We start from the raw sequence: 14308 nt of genomic DNA on the forward strand, positions 1-14308 counted from the left end.
CAACAGCGACTGTATACTGCGGCATAAGTATGCTGGACAATGTGTGACTATGCCGACGGTTCAATGCGGACTGTGTATATTTGACTAGGCAAAACTCGCCTCGCATATCGCCTGAAAGCAAAGTATGCATAACCAAGTATGCTTAACTACGCATCCCTCGCCACGGACAAAAAACGCGCTACCGCTGACGAGGGTTAGCGCCAAGTCGTACAGTTCACTTTCTTGTGCTTTTTTTCATCTCCTACTTGCGGCGGCGAAAATAAGACGTCGGATTAAAGGTCGCATGGTTTGAGGTTAGCTCCATGATGAATTTCGTTTGAAAGGATTGAAAGAGTTACACAATTTCATGAAATCCAGCCCATAAATACGTTCTGTGTGACAAAATTGATGCAGCTTTTTTCATTCTACCAAACGCGATGAAATGCTGCAGCTTTCCAGGAACATTAGTGAAAAAAAATAAGAAAATATGTTGTGCGGTAATTAATTCGATGTTTCAATATGGCGTACATGCACTCAGCACCACGTCAAGAAAGGACGTTTAGGACGACGTCCTAGTGGACGACGTTAAGAACGACATCTAAGACAACTTCGATGTCTGCCTCAAGGGCGACCTCAAGGACAACCTCTACACTCTGAAAAAAAGGGAGTAGTACTTCCTCCCTTAAAGGAGGAACTCGCGTGTATCATATATTGCTCTACAAAGGGAGAAAATTTCCTCCTACAAAACGGGAGGAAATTTTCTCCCCTAGGAAGGGAGGAAAGTTGCCACCTATTTCGGCTCGTGGAGAAAAAGTTCCTCTCCTAAAAAGGGAGGACAATTGCCACCTTTTTTCGCCCAATGGAGGAAACTTTCTCCCCTCGAGTAATTCATATATCTTCCACCAGATGGCGCTCAAAACAACAAAAAAAAATATGTTGGTGAAGTGTCAATTTGTTTTCCAATTTCCCCCTCCCCCCCTTGACCGCCACATTGTAAATACACATACAACACTGAACACACAGAATACACGAAACACAAGTAGAACACCCGACAACAGCAACAACGCATCGACACCGAACCAATCGCGTGATTCTTGCGACACGCACGCCGCGCTACGCGCCTCGCTTTTTTTGTTTTTTCGTTTTTTTGTTTTTTATTAATCTAGTGTATCTTCGCCAGCCCCCGCAGCTCCGCTTTTTCTTTCCTAGCATCCCGCATGGGCAGTAGTGGGATAGGTAACGGTAACCAAACCCTCAGGTTGCCGTCACCGCCATTGAACATGTTCGCGGCGACAGCGGCGGTTCAACCGCCGCTGCCGCCGCGACATGGAGGAATTTTCGTCCCTTTTTCAAGCGCCATCAGGTGGCGCTGCATCTAAATCGGTGAAATGGAGGAACGGGTGCGATTTCCTCCCTTTTGCAGGCGACAGGGAGGAACGTCGCTTTTTCCTCCATTTCTCCTCCCTTTTTTTAGAGTGTAGGATAACGTCGAGAACATCAGGTCACGTCAGCTTAGGCGACCGGCGCTTCCGAAAACACGCGACCGAAGTTAGCATGACCGGAGCTTAGCAGACCAGAGCTGAAGCTTCAGCCACCATCGCCTGAGCCACGAGCACTTCAGCATCACACGTTACGAGGCGTCAAGATGTATTGGGCCTGTAAGGCTGCCGCTTTAACACAATTTATGTTTTACGGATGTCCGGCTCAAACCTTCTTCGGAAGCAATACAATCATTGAAAACTTAAGCTACGGAACGATGTTCTAAACACAATATTGATAGCAGTGGACCTTTTTAAAAGTAATCAGCGCATGCGTACACCCCCTCGGCTGGCATTCCTTCCAGCTGTCGTAATTTTTGCAGGGCAAAGTTCCGTTCAACCAACACATCCACTATCGATTTTCACGCTTAACTTTTTAGTTTTTAAATTTTTGTTTAAATATACGTTAGTATGGGCCACAAGCGCCAACAATAATACAACTGCACGATGCCAATGTAATTTGACGGGCAGTGGCAAGTTGAGCTGCCCTTCATTTGGAATTTGAAGACTAGTTGGCAGACGGCGCTCGTTGTCAGACTTAATTGTGCATCAATAATTGCCAAAACAACTAAGTTGTTTTGGCAAACTGCATTCATTTGATTGCTTTAGCTCCAAAAAAATAATCTAGTCACGTATCAAACATGCGGCGAACACCCTTGAAACTGCGAGTTGTGCTGTGCTAAACGCCCAGTACTCGGAGAATCAGATTTGCGTGAATGTTAACTTTCCTAATACTGATTGTTGCAGTGACTATATGATCATGCACGTAAATTTCATACAAAAGGGTTAAATTTTGGTCAATTATCAGTTTCAAAAGTTTGTCGGCGACGTCTGTGTTACGAGTTAGGTTAGTCGATGGCGTTCATAGCCTTTATTATCACATGTACCAGTATGCTGCCATGTCTCAATACAGTGTAAGTATAGAGACATTTCATAATATTGGTTTGGAATATACATAATATAAAATATTCACTATATTACGTACATCCATGAAAGAACTAATATAGTGAGCGTGTACATAAGGATGCATGCTTTGTTTTATTGCTAGTTCCTGTTTTTCAAAGTGGATCTATCCACACCCCCGATCAATGAACGCTAACATGTAAAAAACATCGCTCTTGTACCAGATATTTCAAAAACTAGCGTGTGCCTGCAGGCCGGTCCAAAGAAATAGATTAAGAAAACATATGGAAGGGCCCGCATTCGGTGGCATTGTTTTTAGCATTTACGCATCCGCGGCCTCTCAATGACAGGATTCTGTCGCGTGCTACAGGAATCTGTCGTATTGAGAGGCTTGAGGTTTATATTTTCATAAATATGTGTTTTTCTTTCTTATTTGTTGAGGATAATTGATATGTGAACAAAATGAGGCGAGAATACCATTTACCATAAGTCATGCCCCAGCCCGCACCGTAGATGCTGGCATCTGAAGGCGGTTCTTCGCAGTGTTGAGGAAGGCAGATTGGGCGAATATACCTTGTAAAATTGACCGGTTCTTTTAATTTCAATAGTGCAAGGTCTTTCTGTAAAATAAGAAGGTTAGTTATAACAGATACAAATTCAGTTTTTTTTTTTTTTTTTAAGAAGAATACATACTATAAAAAATATACAGTTGTCCTGATGGGGTACACAGACATAGTCCACTTCCATGCAAATGACCTGATCTTCCAGATCGTCATGGACCCTTCCTAGATGGTCATTTTTGCCTTTATTTCGTTGACAATGTACGGTATAATTGGTTTTTTTCGTACTTCCCAGGCGAACTGAAGGAAAGCCTGTGGTGTTCTTGTCCCTTGAAGCATTAGGGGAATCGCAGAATGGCAAAAATATGAATTTGATGTTGAATTGCTGAAGTCATGTCAAAACACAAAATGCCTCCACCATTTCAAATGATGTATAAAACAACGGTTAGTGAGTTCACGACGACATATCTGTCAGTCCTGATAACTACAGAATAGAAGAAATATGTACTATAGTAATATACCGAGCGTTTGTTCTAAGACGGAGCAAAAAACTGTGGCACTACGTTGATAACAACTAAACTCCTCACACGTAGAAAATGCATTTTTCGGAGTCAGTTACTCTCGCAGGAATCATTAATCAATAGAGATTAACACAGCAACTTCCAACTAAACGGCAATCATTGTCGCTAATAACCGTCGCAGTCACATCACATATTTAAACTGTTATTGATTTTAGTATTCAGAAATTTGGCCTAAGGCAAACAGTTCAATCCACACTGACGCGGTAGTCGCACGACCAGGGAGACAAATATATCAGACTAATCGTCACGATATGTAAAAAAATAAAAAAAATAAACACAATTTGTGGACGAACTTAAAAATTAGTGAAAAGAAACATGTGGTTTCAACTATAAACTTGCTGACCGTTATCGAGAACCATTTCTTCATCAAATTTTACAAGGATTTGAAGTACGTGGAAAGCGCGGGTGTGATTTAGGTGCGCGACGTTGCCGGTATATATATACTTGTTTTCGCACTACTATTGGCGACTCCAACTGAACAAACGGCGCCTAGCGCTCCACATTCGAGCCTGCCCAGACGGTCTCGCGCTAATTTAAGTTTATGCAACGGGATTGTTGGTCGCATGATGGAGAAAGCAGGAAGCTGTTCCGTGAAAGCCTGAAAGCACGTGCTTTGAGTCACCAATAGTGTTGCACCTGTTACTCAAGCCGTAACCTTGGAGCACAACCGCGTTTCTCAGGTGCTCTAAATCTTGCTCACATTTAGTGACTTGATGTTTTTTACTACGCTCAGCAAGCTTCTCATTGAAACTATATGTTTCTTTTTACTAATTACAAATTTATTCGACATATTTTAGTTAATTACTCAACTTTCCGTGCGCCTTAGCCCCGGACATTATGTTCGCCTGGTCTGTATCGTGCAAACTCATGCTGCCCTGCCCTGCCCTGCCCTGTCCTGTCCTGTCATGCCGGCAGTGCCGCCCCCATGCCGTCAGCACCGCCCCCTCTCTTATCTGTGTGTAAACGGCTATATAAGCAGTGACAATAAAACGACCAAGGGCTTTTTGATCATCGGAGCTGGCTGCGTCGGTCTGACTTGTGAACAGAGTGCTGAACGATACATGGTGTCAGGAGTGGCTCACGCAGCCACAATCTAGACAGGCGGTCATGGAACCGCCGAAGCCGCCCGACCCTCTGCTCCTGTCTGGAAACGCTACCAAAAACTGGACGCTCTTCAAGCAGAAGTTTGAATTGTACCTTCAAGCCACGGCGCCAGAAAAAAACAAGGACGGACGCTGCCAAAACCGCAACGCTGCTGCTCATCGCCGGTGACGACGCCCTGGAAGTGTACAACAACTTCACGTTTGCCGAGGAAGAAGGCAAGACTAACTACGAGGCTGTGGTGAAGAAGTTCGAGGACTACTGTTCTGACCAGCAAAATGAGGTGTATGAAAGATACGTCTTCCGTACAAGAATGCAGGGCGAAGCGGAGCCGGTGGAGCAGTTCATCTGTGACCTGAGAAAACAAGCAAGGTATTGCAACTTTGGTGAATTGTCAGATTCCATGATTCGTGACCAAGTGGTATTTGGCACCAGCAACAAGAAGCTGCGCGAAAAAATGCTGCGGGAGATAGATTTGAAGCTCCAAAAAGCAGAACAAATTTGCAAGGCCGCAGAAGTCGCCAACAAACAAAATGAAGCGTGGCACGCTCCCGAACAAACAGTGGACTCTACCACAAGAAGCTACCGGCGCCATGCGGAGGGTTCGAGAGCCACCAATCAGTGCCCCAAGTGCAACAGGAAACATGAGCCGCGGAAATGTCCCGCGTTCGGAAAAATTTGCCGCGCCTGTCAAGGAAGGAACCACTTCGCAGCCTGTTGCAGGAAACGTGATGTCGGTGAGGTGCAGCATGATGGCGAGGATTTCGACATCTTGGACGTGAGCGTTTGCGGCATCAAGAAAGAACGGGATTGGATTGTCAAGGCCCAAGTGTCCGAACAACAAGTTTCGCTGAAAGTAGACACGGGGTCACAAGCCAATCTACTGCCTCTCTCTGTGTACAACAGATTCCGGACAAAGCCCGTCGTAATGCCGAGCAACGCCGTTCTTCGCTCATACAGCGGAAATGTCATTAAACACATCGGTGTCGTAACGCAGGAGGTGATCATCAACAAGCGTCACTGGCAAATCGACTTCTTCATCGTCAAACGAAGCCAGGCCAATCTTGGGCTGCAAGCGAGCGAGTGTCTGGGACTAGTATCACGAGCGGTGGACGCTGTAACGGAAGAGAACGTTGCGCCCATTCTAGAGGAATTCCGCCCACTGTTTCAAGGCACGGGGTGTGTGAAACGAGAGTACCGAATGGTGCTACGTGACGACGCGATCCCAGTGGTCCAGCCTGCTCGTCGGGTGCCCTTGACGCTACGGGAGCCTCTACGAGACGAACTACGGCGAATGGAGGCATCGGGCATCATCCGGAAAGTAGATGAGCCCACAGACTGGGTAAGCCCTCTTGTTCTGGTAAAGAAAAGTGACGGCAGCCTCAGGATATGCATGGACCCGAGAAATGTTAACGCATCCCTGAAGCGTGAACACTACCAAATGCCACAACGCGAGGAGATCGAGGCCGAACTTTCTGGAGCTGTGTTCTTTAGTAGACTGGACGCCAACTCGGGATTTCACCAGATTCCGTTAGACGAAGCGACGTCAAAGATATGCACGTTTGGCACCCCGTTCGGTCGCTACCGTTTCCTTCGTCTTCCCTTTGGTATTTCCTCAGCATCGGAAGTCTTCCAGAAAACGTGGAGCGAAATATTTGATACTTTGCCAGGTGTAAGGGTTTACGTGGACGATATTTTGGTCTGGGGATCGTCTAAACGAGAACATGATGAGCGCCTTAAAGCCACGCTGTACGAAGCACAACGTGCCGGGTTAACATTCAACTTGAAAAAGTGCAAGTTCGGTGTACAAGAGATAGATTTCTTGGGCGATGTCATTAGCGAAAATGGAATCCGTCCCATTCCCACATTAGTAAGCTGTTTACGTGACATGCCAGTACCTGCCGATAAGCTCGCGGTACAACGCATGCTTGGAGTCGTGAACTATTTTGGGAAATATTTGCCCGCTTTGACGGAGAGAACAAAGCTTCTTCGAGACCTAATTCGGAAAAACACTGTGTTCGAGTGGACGGAAAATCACATGCAAGAATGGAACACAATCTGCGAAGCCCTTAGAAGCCAACCCTTACTGGCAATTTTCGATCCTGCCAAGGAAACGAAAATAACGTCAGATGCCTCACGAGATAGTCTGGGATCCGGGCTGCTGCAGCGTCATGGCAGTGACTGGCGCCCGGTCGCGTACGCTTCAAGGGTAATGACCGACGCAGAAAAGTGCTATTCACAGATTGAAAAAGAGGCCATGGGAATTACGTACGGCTGTGAAAAATTCCATCACTTTGTCTATGGACGGCGGGTTTTAATAGAAACTGATCACAAACCACTGATTGCCATTTCAACAAAGGACATCGGTGCAATGCCACCAAGACTACAGCGATTTTTTCTTCGGCTACTGATCTACGATTATGTACTACAGTTCATTCCAGGTAAACACCTGGTCCTGGCTGACATGCTTTCAAGGGCGACATCTGCTGCGTCGGGGGACACGGCCGGTTTCACCGACGTGCAGGTCCATGCGGTCGGCATTCTGGCATCACTAGTGAGTGATGAAACAAAACTGCTTTTTGCGCGGGAAACAAACAACGACCCTGAGTTGCAAGCAGTTGAGGAAAACATATCTCTTAACAAAAAAATCGAAGGGGAACTGAAACCGTTCACTTCTGAGCTTTCTGTTGTAGAAGGAATTTTTCTGAAAGGATGTAAAGTACTTGTTCCCAAGAAACTACGTCCGGAAACGCTGCGGCGCATTCACGAAGGGCATTTCGGTGTCAACAAATGCAAGGCTAGGGCAAGGCGTTTGGTTTTCTGGCCGGGTTTAAATGCGGACATGGAAGCTATCGTAAGCAAATGCGGAACTTGCAAAAAGTATGCATACAGGCAGCCGAGTGAACCTCTTCTGATGCGAAAAACCCCAGATCAACCTTGGTACAGGGTAGGAATTGATCTCTTTCAATATGCGGGAAGTACCTATCTCGCCGTATTTGACTCGCACTCAAATTTCCCAGAGGTGGAAAAGCTGACCGATACGTCTGCAAGAAACGTAATCGACAAACTGGGGGCCATTTTCGCAAGATATGGGATACCAGTAGAAGTCTGCTCTGACAACGGGCCGCAATTCTTGTCCCGTGACTTCGCGGCATCCGCCAAACAGTACGAGTTCAAGCACATCACTTCTAGCCCGGAGTTTCCGCGTTCTAATGGCCTCGCAGAAAAGGGCGTGCAAATCATTAAGAGGCTCTTAAAAAAAAACAAGGGATGCCCACGAAGATTTTTGGTTGGGTTTACTTAATTACCGCTCCTCACCCTTAGAAGATGGCCGTGCTCCAGGAGAACTGCTGCAGGGAAGGCGCCTGCGTACGCGGCTCCCGGACTTCAGCCAACAGCCGAGATCTCCCGTCAAAAAGCATCGCCAGCCGGAAACAGCAGGACGACGACTTGACCCTCTCCAACAGGGAGAGGTCGTAAGAGTCAGAGGCCAGGTCTGGTCTCGAAAGGCTAGGGTGATGGGAGCTGTCGCGCCCAGGTCATACCAAGTGGCAACAGAAAATGGAAAGATTCTGAGGCGGAATCGTCAACATCTCCTGGCTACGTCGGAAGAAACCAGCAACGAGTAATCAGGTGACCGCGTTGATGATGACGACTCGGGGGACGCCGAAGCGGAAATACAGCTTTATCCAAGGTCGCCAGATACATCTAATATGACTCCAGTGCCCAGAAGATCCACGCGAGAAACTGTTGCTCCCAGACGTTTGGAGTACAACAGAAACTTTGAGCAAATTAGTTAAAACTGGGTGTTCTTGTTTTTATGATTTCTTCCTTCCCTAAACAAAGGGAGATGTATCGTGCAAACTCATGCTGCCCTGCCCTGCCCTGCCCTGCCCTGCCCTGCCCTGCCCTGCCCTGCCCTGCCCTGTCCTGTCCTGTCATGCTGGCAGTGCCGCCCCCATGCCGCCAGCACCACCCCCTCTCTTATCTGTGTGTAAACGGCTGTATAAGCAGTGACAATAAAATGACCAAGGGCGTTTTGATCATCGGAGCTGGCTGCGTCGGTCTGACTTGTGAACAGAGTGCTGAACGATACACCTACATCGAACAAGTTACTCTAGTTTTGAGTTCTTTTTAAACGCTTTTGCTTCTAGCATTTGCGTCTGAAATAGGCGTGTGACTTTGACGCTCATTCTTGCGTCTTAGACTTTTGCCTTATCAGCGTCGTCAAAAATGTATTCTACATTAAATGTGCAAAATAGTATGATATGTTAACGTTATCCACTGCGGTATTGATTTTCACGCATATGTTGAGGTCCCTATTATTCAAATGTGCCTTCCTCTTGGTCCGTGGTTTAGGAGCTCAAGCCTTTCATGTTATCCAAAACAAAATTCGAAGCCCTTTATTAAAATGTATTTTATATTGAAAAAACCTTTCCCAAACAACATTGGAGGCAGATCAGCAAAGCGTTCAACACGCCTCTGGCGGTCCTTTAAGTTGACTTGTTCCATGCTTTGGATAGAGTGGACCATGAATTTTGAACGAGATCCTAAAACTCATCAACGTAGGCAACATTCTTTTCGATTGGGTATGCTTTTTCTACAATAACATATCTGCCGAAATATTTGTAAAAAAAAAAGCGAACAAATTGTGTGCACGATTGTCAGTCAGCAAGGAATGAACGTTGTACCCACTGGTATTTGCGATGAAGGAATCAGAGGGCTTCAACTGCGAACTAAACACCTGTAACTCCAAACGTTACTGGATAATGTTTCCGTTATATTTTTTGAAGAGAAGAAGCTTTTGAGGGCAATGGACGTATTTGATTGTGGCATGTTACCATCACAGTAAAAATAACTCCAGTTTTTTTCTTTTGTTCAGGGAACTAAAGGAACGAAAAATGGAATAGGAAAAGGAATAATGAAATTACGTGGTGGCGATTCCAAAGCCTTCGGGGCGCGCACCGTAGAAAGTGGGTGTTTGACATATCGGAGAAACCGAAAACAGCTAAGTGCCTACGATTATATAAGGAAATTGTCAAAGCGATCGAATGCTTCGAGTGAAGGTACTCGTGGGACTATCTCCAGCAAGGGAAAGAGGAAAAACTCTAGGGACACAGTCAGCAGCATATATCCAGCTATTTTTCTACAGAAACGGTTCCCTATCATCCGGATGAAAAGAAGTCCTTATGCGATTGTGCAGCCTCCCTGTCCCCCGAAATCCCAAAACTTCTTTATCATTTTTCCCGCAGAAACCCCGCCAGTAAACACTTGGTTGGAAACCGAGGGCTTTTACCTTCCGATCGGAACGAACTACAGTTTCTGTGGTGACCAAGAGACTCTTCCTGGTTTATTTCTGGACTGTAATGGTGCCTTCTGTTTCTGGGCTGATTTTCGAATATTTTCTAATGTAACGTTGAGCCAAGCTGGGAATCTCTAAACTTTTTCTACTTTGCTGAGGAACTGAGAGCAGAGTTTGAGTCGTTGTTTGCGATGGCTCTCCTCGGCGCTGTGCCCGGACAATGCATATGAAGGCAGCGCGTGTGCGGAAAACCGCGTGGCAGCTGTTTCGGGAGAGGGCAGAGTGAACACTGTGCGCAGTTAGCACAGCACCATATGATGTCAACAACGTCTGGATCAACATAAAGCAGCAATTAAAAAAATCGTCGTGTCCCGCAACAAAAAGCTTTCTTGCACAAGATATCTTAGAATACGGGTGGGTCAAAGTGTTTTGATGTTTTTCTCTTTGTATGCTCGAAAGATTTCGTTGTTTCTTTTATTTGTGCGCATGCCTAAGTAGTGCGTGCAACCAATGACTTGGCCATGTGACTGGTATGTGCCAATAACAAACTCCTTTCACAAAAAGTAAAAAAAAAAAAAAAAGATGAAAGCGCATAGTGTGTTTTGTGTGTGGCTAACAACCGACGGGTCGTGGTTTAATCCCGCTCCACCTGAAATTATTCAATCTTATTATTTTTTTTACTTTGAGGCGATTGAATTACTAATTGACCGTTCCCACGATTGAGGCGATTGAATTACTAATTGACCGTTCAACATAATCGATAAAGAAATAAATGAAAATCCAGGAACACTTGCAGCGATTAAAACGTTGTCTAAGAATTAACAGGGAGCACCATTCTCACCCTGACCAAGTGGCACTGTATTTGCTGGTGGAACTGAACCATTATTTTGTGTGTGTGAGTGTGTGTGTGTGTGTGTGTGTGTGTGTACGAAACAGTGAGCCTTCCACACGCGCTTCTGTGCACATTGCGTCCTTTTTCGGTTGTCTACCCATTCATATGCGAGATCCGCTAATATTCAATTTTCTTTTCTTTTCATTGAAAGGTGAAGCAAATCTGCGCCTTCCGCGCATTGCTGTCCTGCTGCACGCAATGTTACTCGGTCTTGACCCTAGGCATGCGTATTTATTTGTATTTATTTTAAGTTTTACTTTAATGTTTTATCTTTTAAAGTTGTATTTTTAATTCTCTGTCCGGTGCGACGACGGCTTCCCCTGCGCCCCCCCTGCCCCGCGATCTGCTCCTTGCTCCCTCTCCCCTCTCTTCCGCGGCGTGCGGCACCCGAGGGGACGCGGGGTGACCGTCGCGGAGACGGACGCCCACATCGGCTTAGCCTTACGGACAATTAGTACCGAAAATGTCGTTACAGAGCCTGTGCCGTCCGTTTATGACCTATTGTACCCACCGCAGTGTCGGAGATCTCATATATGCCTCTCTAGCTTTGAAACACGCCGCCCTAACTTGGGAACGCGCTCAAAAGGAAAAAAAAAAAAAAGAAAAAAAGAAAAGCCTTTTTTTTTCTTTTTCAGGCGTTTGATTTTCTTTTAATTGTTTTTTTTTTCCATATGTCTTTTTAGTTTTATTTTTCGTGACGTCACGTCCTCCTCGCCCCATTGGTCACTCACTGCTTTGCACAGTCTGATGCCCTCACATGTATGCCATCTCCTGACGAAGCCGAGCCTCTCGACGAAACTGTCGAAATACATGCAATAAACTCCTAGCATAGCAACTCCGCAAGTACGTATCTCTGACCTATAAATATATAAATATATATATAATTTCATTCAAGCTTTCCTCGTTTGTTCTCAAAGTTTCAAGCTACACTAGGCTCAAACGAACTTTTAGACGAATCATTATTTTGTTTACGTTGTGAAAACTGACGATTCTCAAGATTTTCAATTCTGGCAATAGACCAGGGGTGGCCAAGCTGCGGCTCGCGAGCCGCATGCGGCTCTTCGCATGTTAAAGTGCGGCTCGCGGCTCCCTCCCCTACCTCCCCCCCCCCTTCCCGCTCACACGAGCGCTTCCCCAAAAACGAAATGATTCAAAATTTAATTCGAAAATGAATCGAAATTGAAATCGAAAGACAGGTTGCGGTTTGGTAATCTTGCTCTATTGCTACATTAAGTACAATTGGACTGCTTTTGGCTCGGATAGATTGAAAGTAGCTCTAGTATTGTTTATTCCTCTAAACGAAAATCCCCCCCCCCCCCCCCCCTAACCGCGGCTCTTGGAAATTTCGTGGTTCCGTTTGTGGCTCTTAGACCGGGTCAGCCTGTTTTTTTCTACATTTTTTCGTTTGTTGCGTGAATTCTTGGCTATTTATAGACGCTTTGCAGCAGCTGTTCATGGGCGCCGTAATAACCTACCTTCAATTCAAGAACGCAGCTCATAGGCGCCCGTTTCCGCGTATAATGTCGTCGCTGTCGGCGTCGTCGTTGCCGTCGGCCTAACTGTCGCACTAAGTTTAGCGGGAAATTGAACTGGTGTTGAGGTCATGTGGTGTCAACTTTCCGCCAAATATAGCGGCGAAACTGAATTTGTTCGTCGGTGACGTGACACGAAGTCATGTGCCGTCAATTCCCCACGTGTTGATGTCACGTGGCGTCTACCTCAAATAAATTTAGCGAGGAACTGTGGGGGGAGGGGAAGGTACGGAGGATAAAAAAAGGAGGGGACGCAGAGGGAGGAGGGGAGGGTAAGGCGGTGAAGGAGGGAAGAGGAGAGGAGGAGGAGGAGAGGAGAGGAGATGAGAAAAGGAGGAAAGCAGAAATGAAGGGGAGGAGGAGCAGCAGAGGAGGACGGAAGGGGGAGTTATGAAGGAGGAGGAGGGTAGGGGAAAAAGAGGGCGTGGACGAAAAGGAGGGGTGCACCCTCCCCTCCTCCTCCTCAAGAGCTACGCTTTAATTGCGCAATACAGAAATTTGTAAACGTCTTTCACTTTTTCTTTCCCCTTACTCCGTTTACTTCACTGCATCATTGTCATAGCAGGTGAGGTTATTGTCATTTTATATTCTACTGTGTCCTTCTCCCTAAGGTGCCTTCATGTGCGCTTCGCATAGGGTGATGCCAACTGCCTGTTTCCCTTTCCCACACCCTCGTCCACCGCCATTTTGTTCCTCATTGTTTTTTCGTGCGCCAGAAAGTGGCGTTTGTGTCCATCGGCCCTCCCATCCGAGGGAGGAAATGCTAATCCTCCCTGCGTGGGTTCCACAACGCTGCTCCGAACTTGTGAGATAAGGTGCTTGTCTCCGGGAGGGTTGTAAGCTCACGGATTATCTCCGAGGAACAAAATGGCTGCTGGTTTGTCAGCGAGTGGTATTAGAAAAGGTGGCATCACCCCAGTAAAGCCCCCATGAAGGCTCCCTTCTTCTCCCCAGCTTTCGCCATTGTGGAGGCTTGTCAACGACGGTTTCGGTGTCTCGGTATCTCGTTAAGACAAGGAAAGGTCAGCAATGGATGCTGTCATCTAGCGCATGTATAGGGCGTCTGTCACCCTTGAGCATAAATCTTCAGACCTACCTTATGATTTCTAGTTTTTATAAACTGAGTTTTTGCTATATGTTCACTATTTTGCATTTATTCAGAAACAACAGTTAGAAGTCATGTGTGACAACACGTTTTTTTTTTCTTTTTTTTAAATACCCTTTGCTTCCCTTACTACTAACACACAAGTTTTGTTTGATATATTGGCGTGTTGTTTACTATAACAGGTGAACATAAACATTTTGGGCCATTTTTAACTGATTTGCTTACTTAAAAACACTTGGAAATGCGTGACAAAACACGCTGGATAATTTAGTAGAATATATAGACCTATTAAAGCGGTATTTATTTTGTACTCTCGTTTCAATGCTTTCTGTAAACAAGTAGAAAGTTTACTCCGTTTCAGCCTGTTTTTCATAAAATTAAAGGTGTCATTAAATGAAATGTGGCAAGATATGTTGGAAAAGGTATGTCTACATCGCCAATATGATCTAGGGTTTTGAGTTTAGTATAAATACGAAAAATTACGAAAAACCCCCTCCGGTAAATTTTAGGTCAATAAGGATTTTTTACGGTAAACACCAAATCTCAATATGCCAATGTCCTCACCGGAAATAAGAAAAGTATTTTACAATTAAGTTTGGTGAGCACACAAGGTCAATGGTTCTGGGTAAGGCCACCACAGTCAACTTTCTAATCTCGGGTCATTCATGACAACATGTCATTGTACTTTGAGGTCGCGTCAAAGGCAACTGTTTTGGTTTTTAGTTCGGGGCATCATATCTTTGTTTTAGATCAAGGAGGGGTGGGCACTTTTGTAACACTGAAAGCTGTGCACTATAGAAATTGCCCAAAATGGG

The 14308-nt window shown here is 45.6% G+C and overlaps 1 protein-coding gene across 1 annotated transcript in view; it reads right to left on the bottom strand.

The window, feature by feature from the left end:
- LOC115329812 (enteropeptidase-like) overlaps positions 1-14308 on the bottom strand; it is a 54908-nt gene that overhangs the window by 10954 nt on the left and 29646 nt on the right. The window contains exons 3-4 of the mRNA XM_040212043.1: positions 3114-3309; positions 2905-3040 (exon numbers count right to left, since the gene is read on the bottom strand). Of these exons, the coding sequence (XP_040067977.1) occupies positions 2905-3040; positions 3114-3309 (332 nt within the window). The remainder of the gene's footprint in view (positions 1-2904; positions 3041-3113; positions 3310-14308) is intronic.

Source organism: Ixodes scapularis, unplaced genomic scaffold, assembly GCF_016920785.2.
Source record: "Ixodes scapularis isolate PalLabHiFi unplaced genomic scaffold, ASM1692078v2 PGA_scaffold1__304_contigs__length_218370807, whole genome shotgun sequence".
Lineage (NCBI taxonomy): Eukaryota > Metazoa > Arthropoda > Arachnida > Ixodida > Ixodidae > Ixodes > Ixodes scapularis.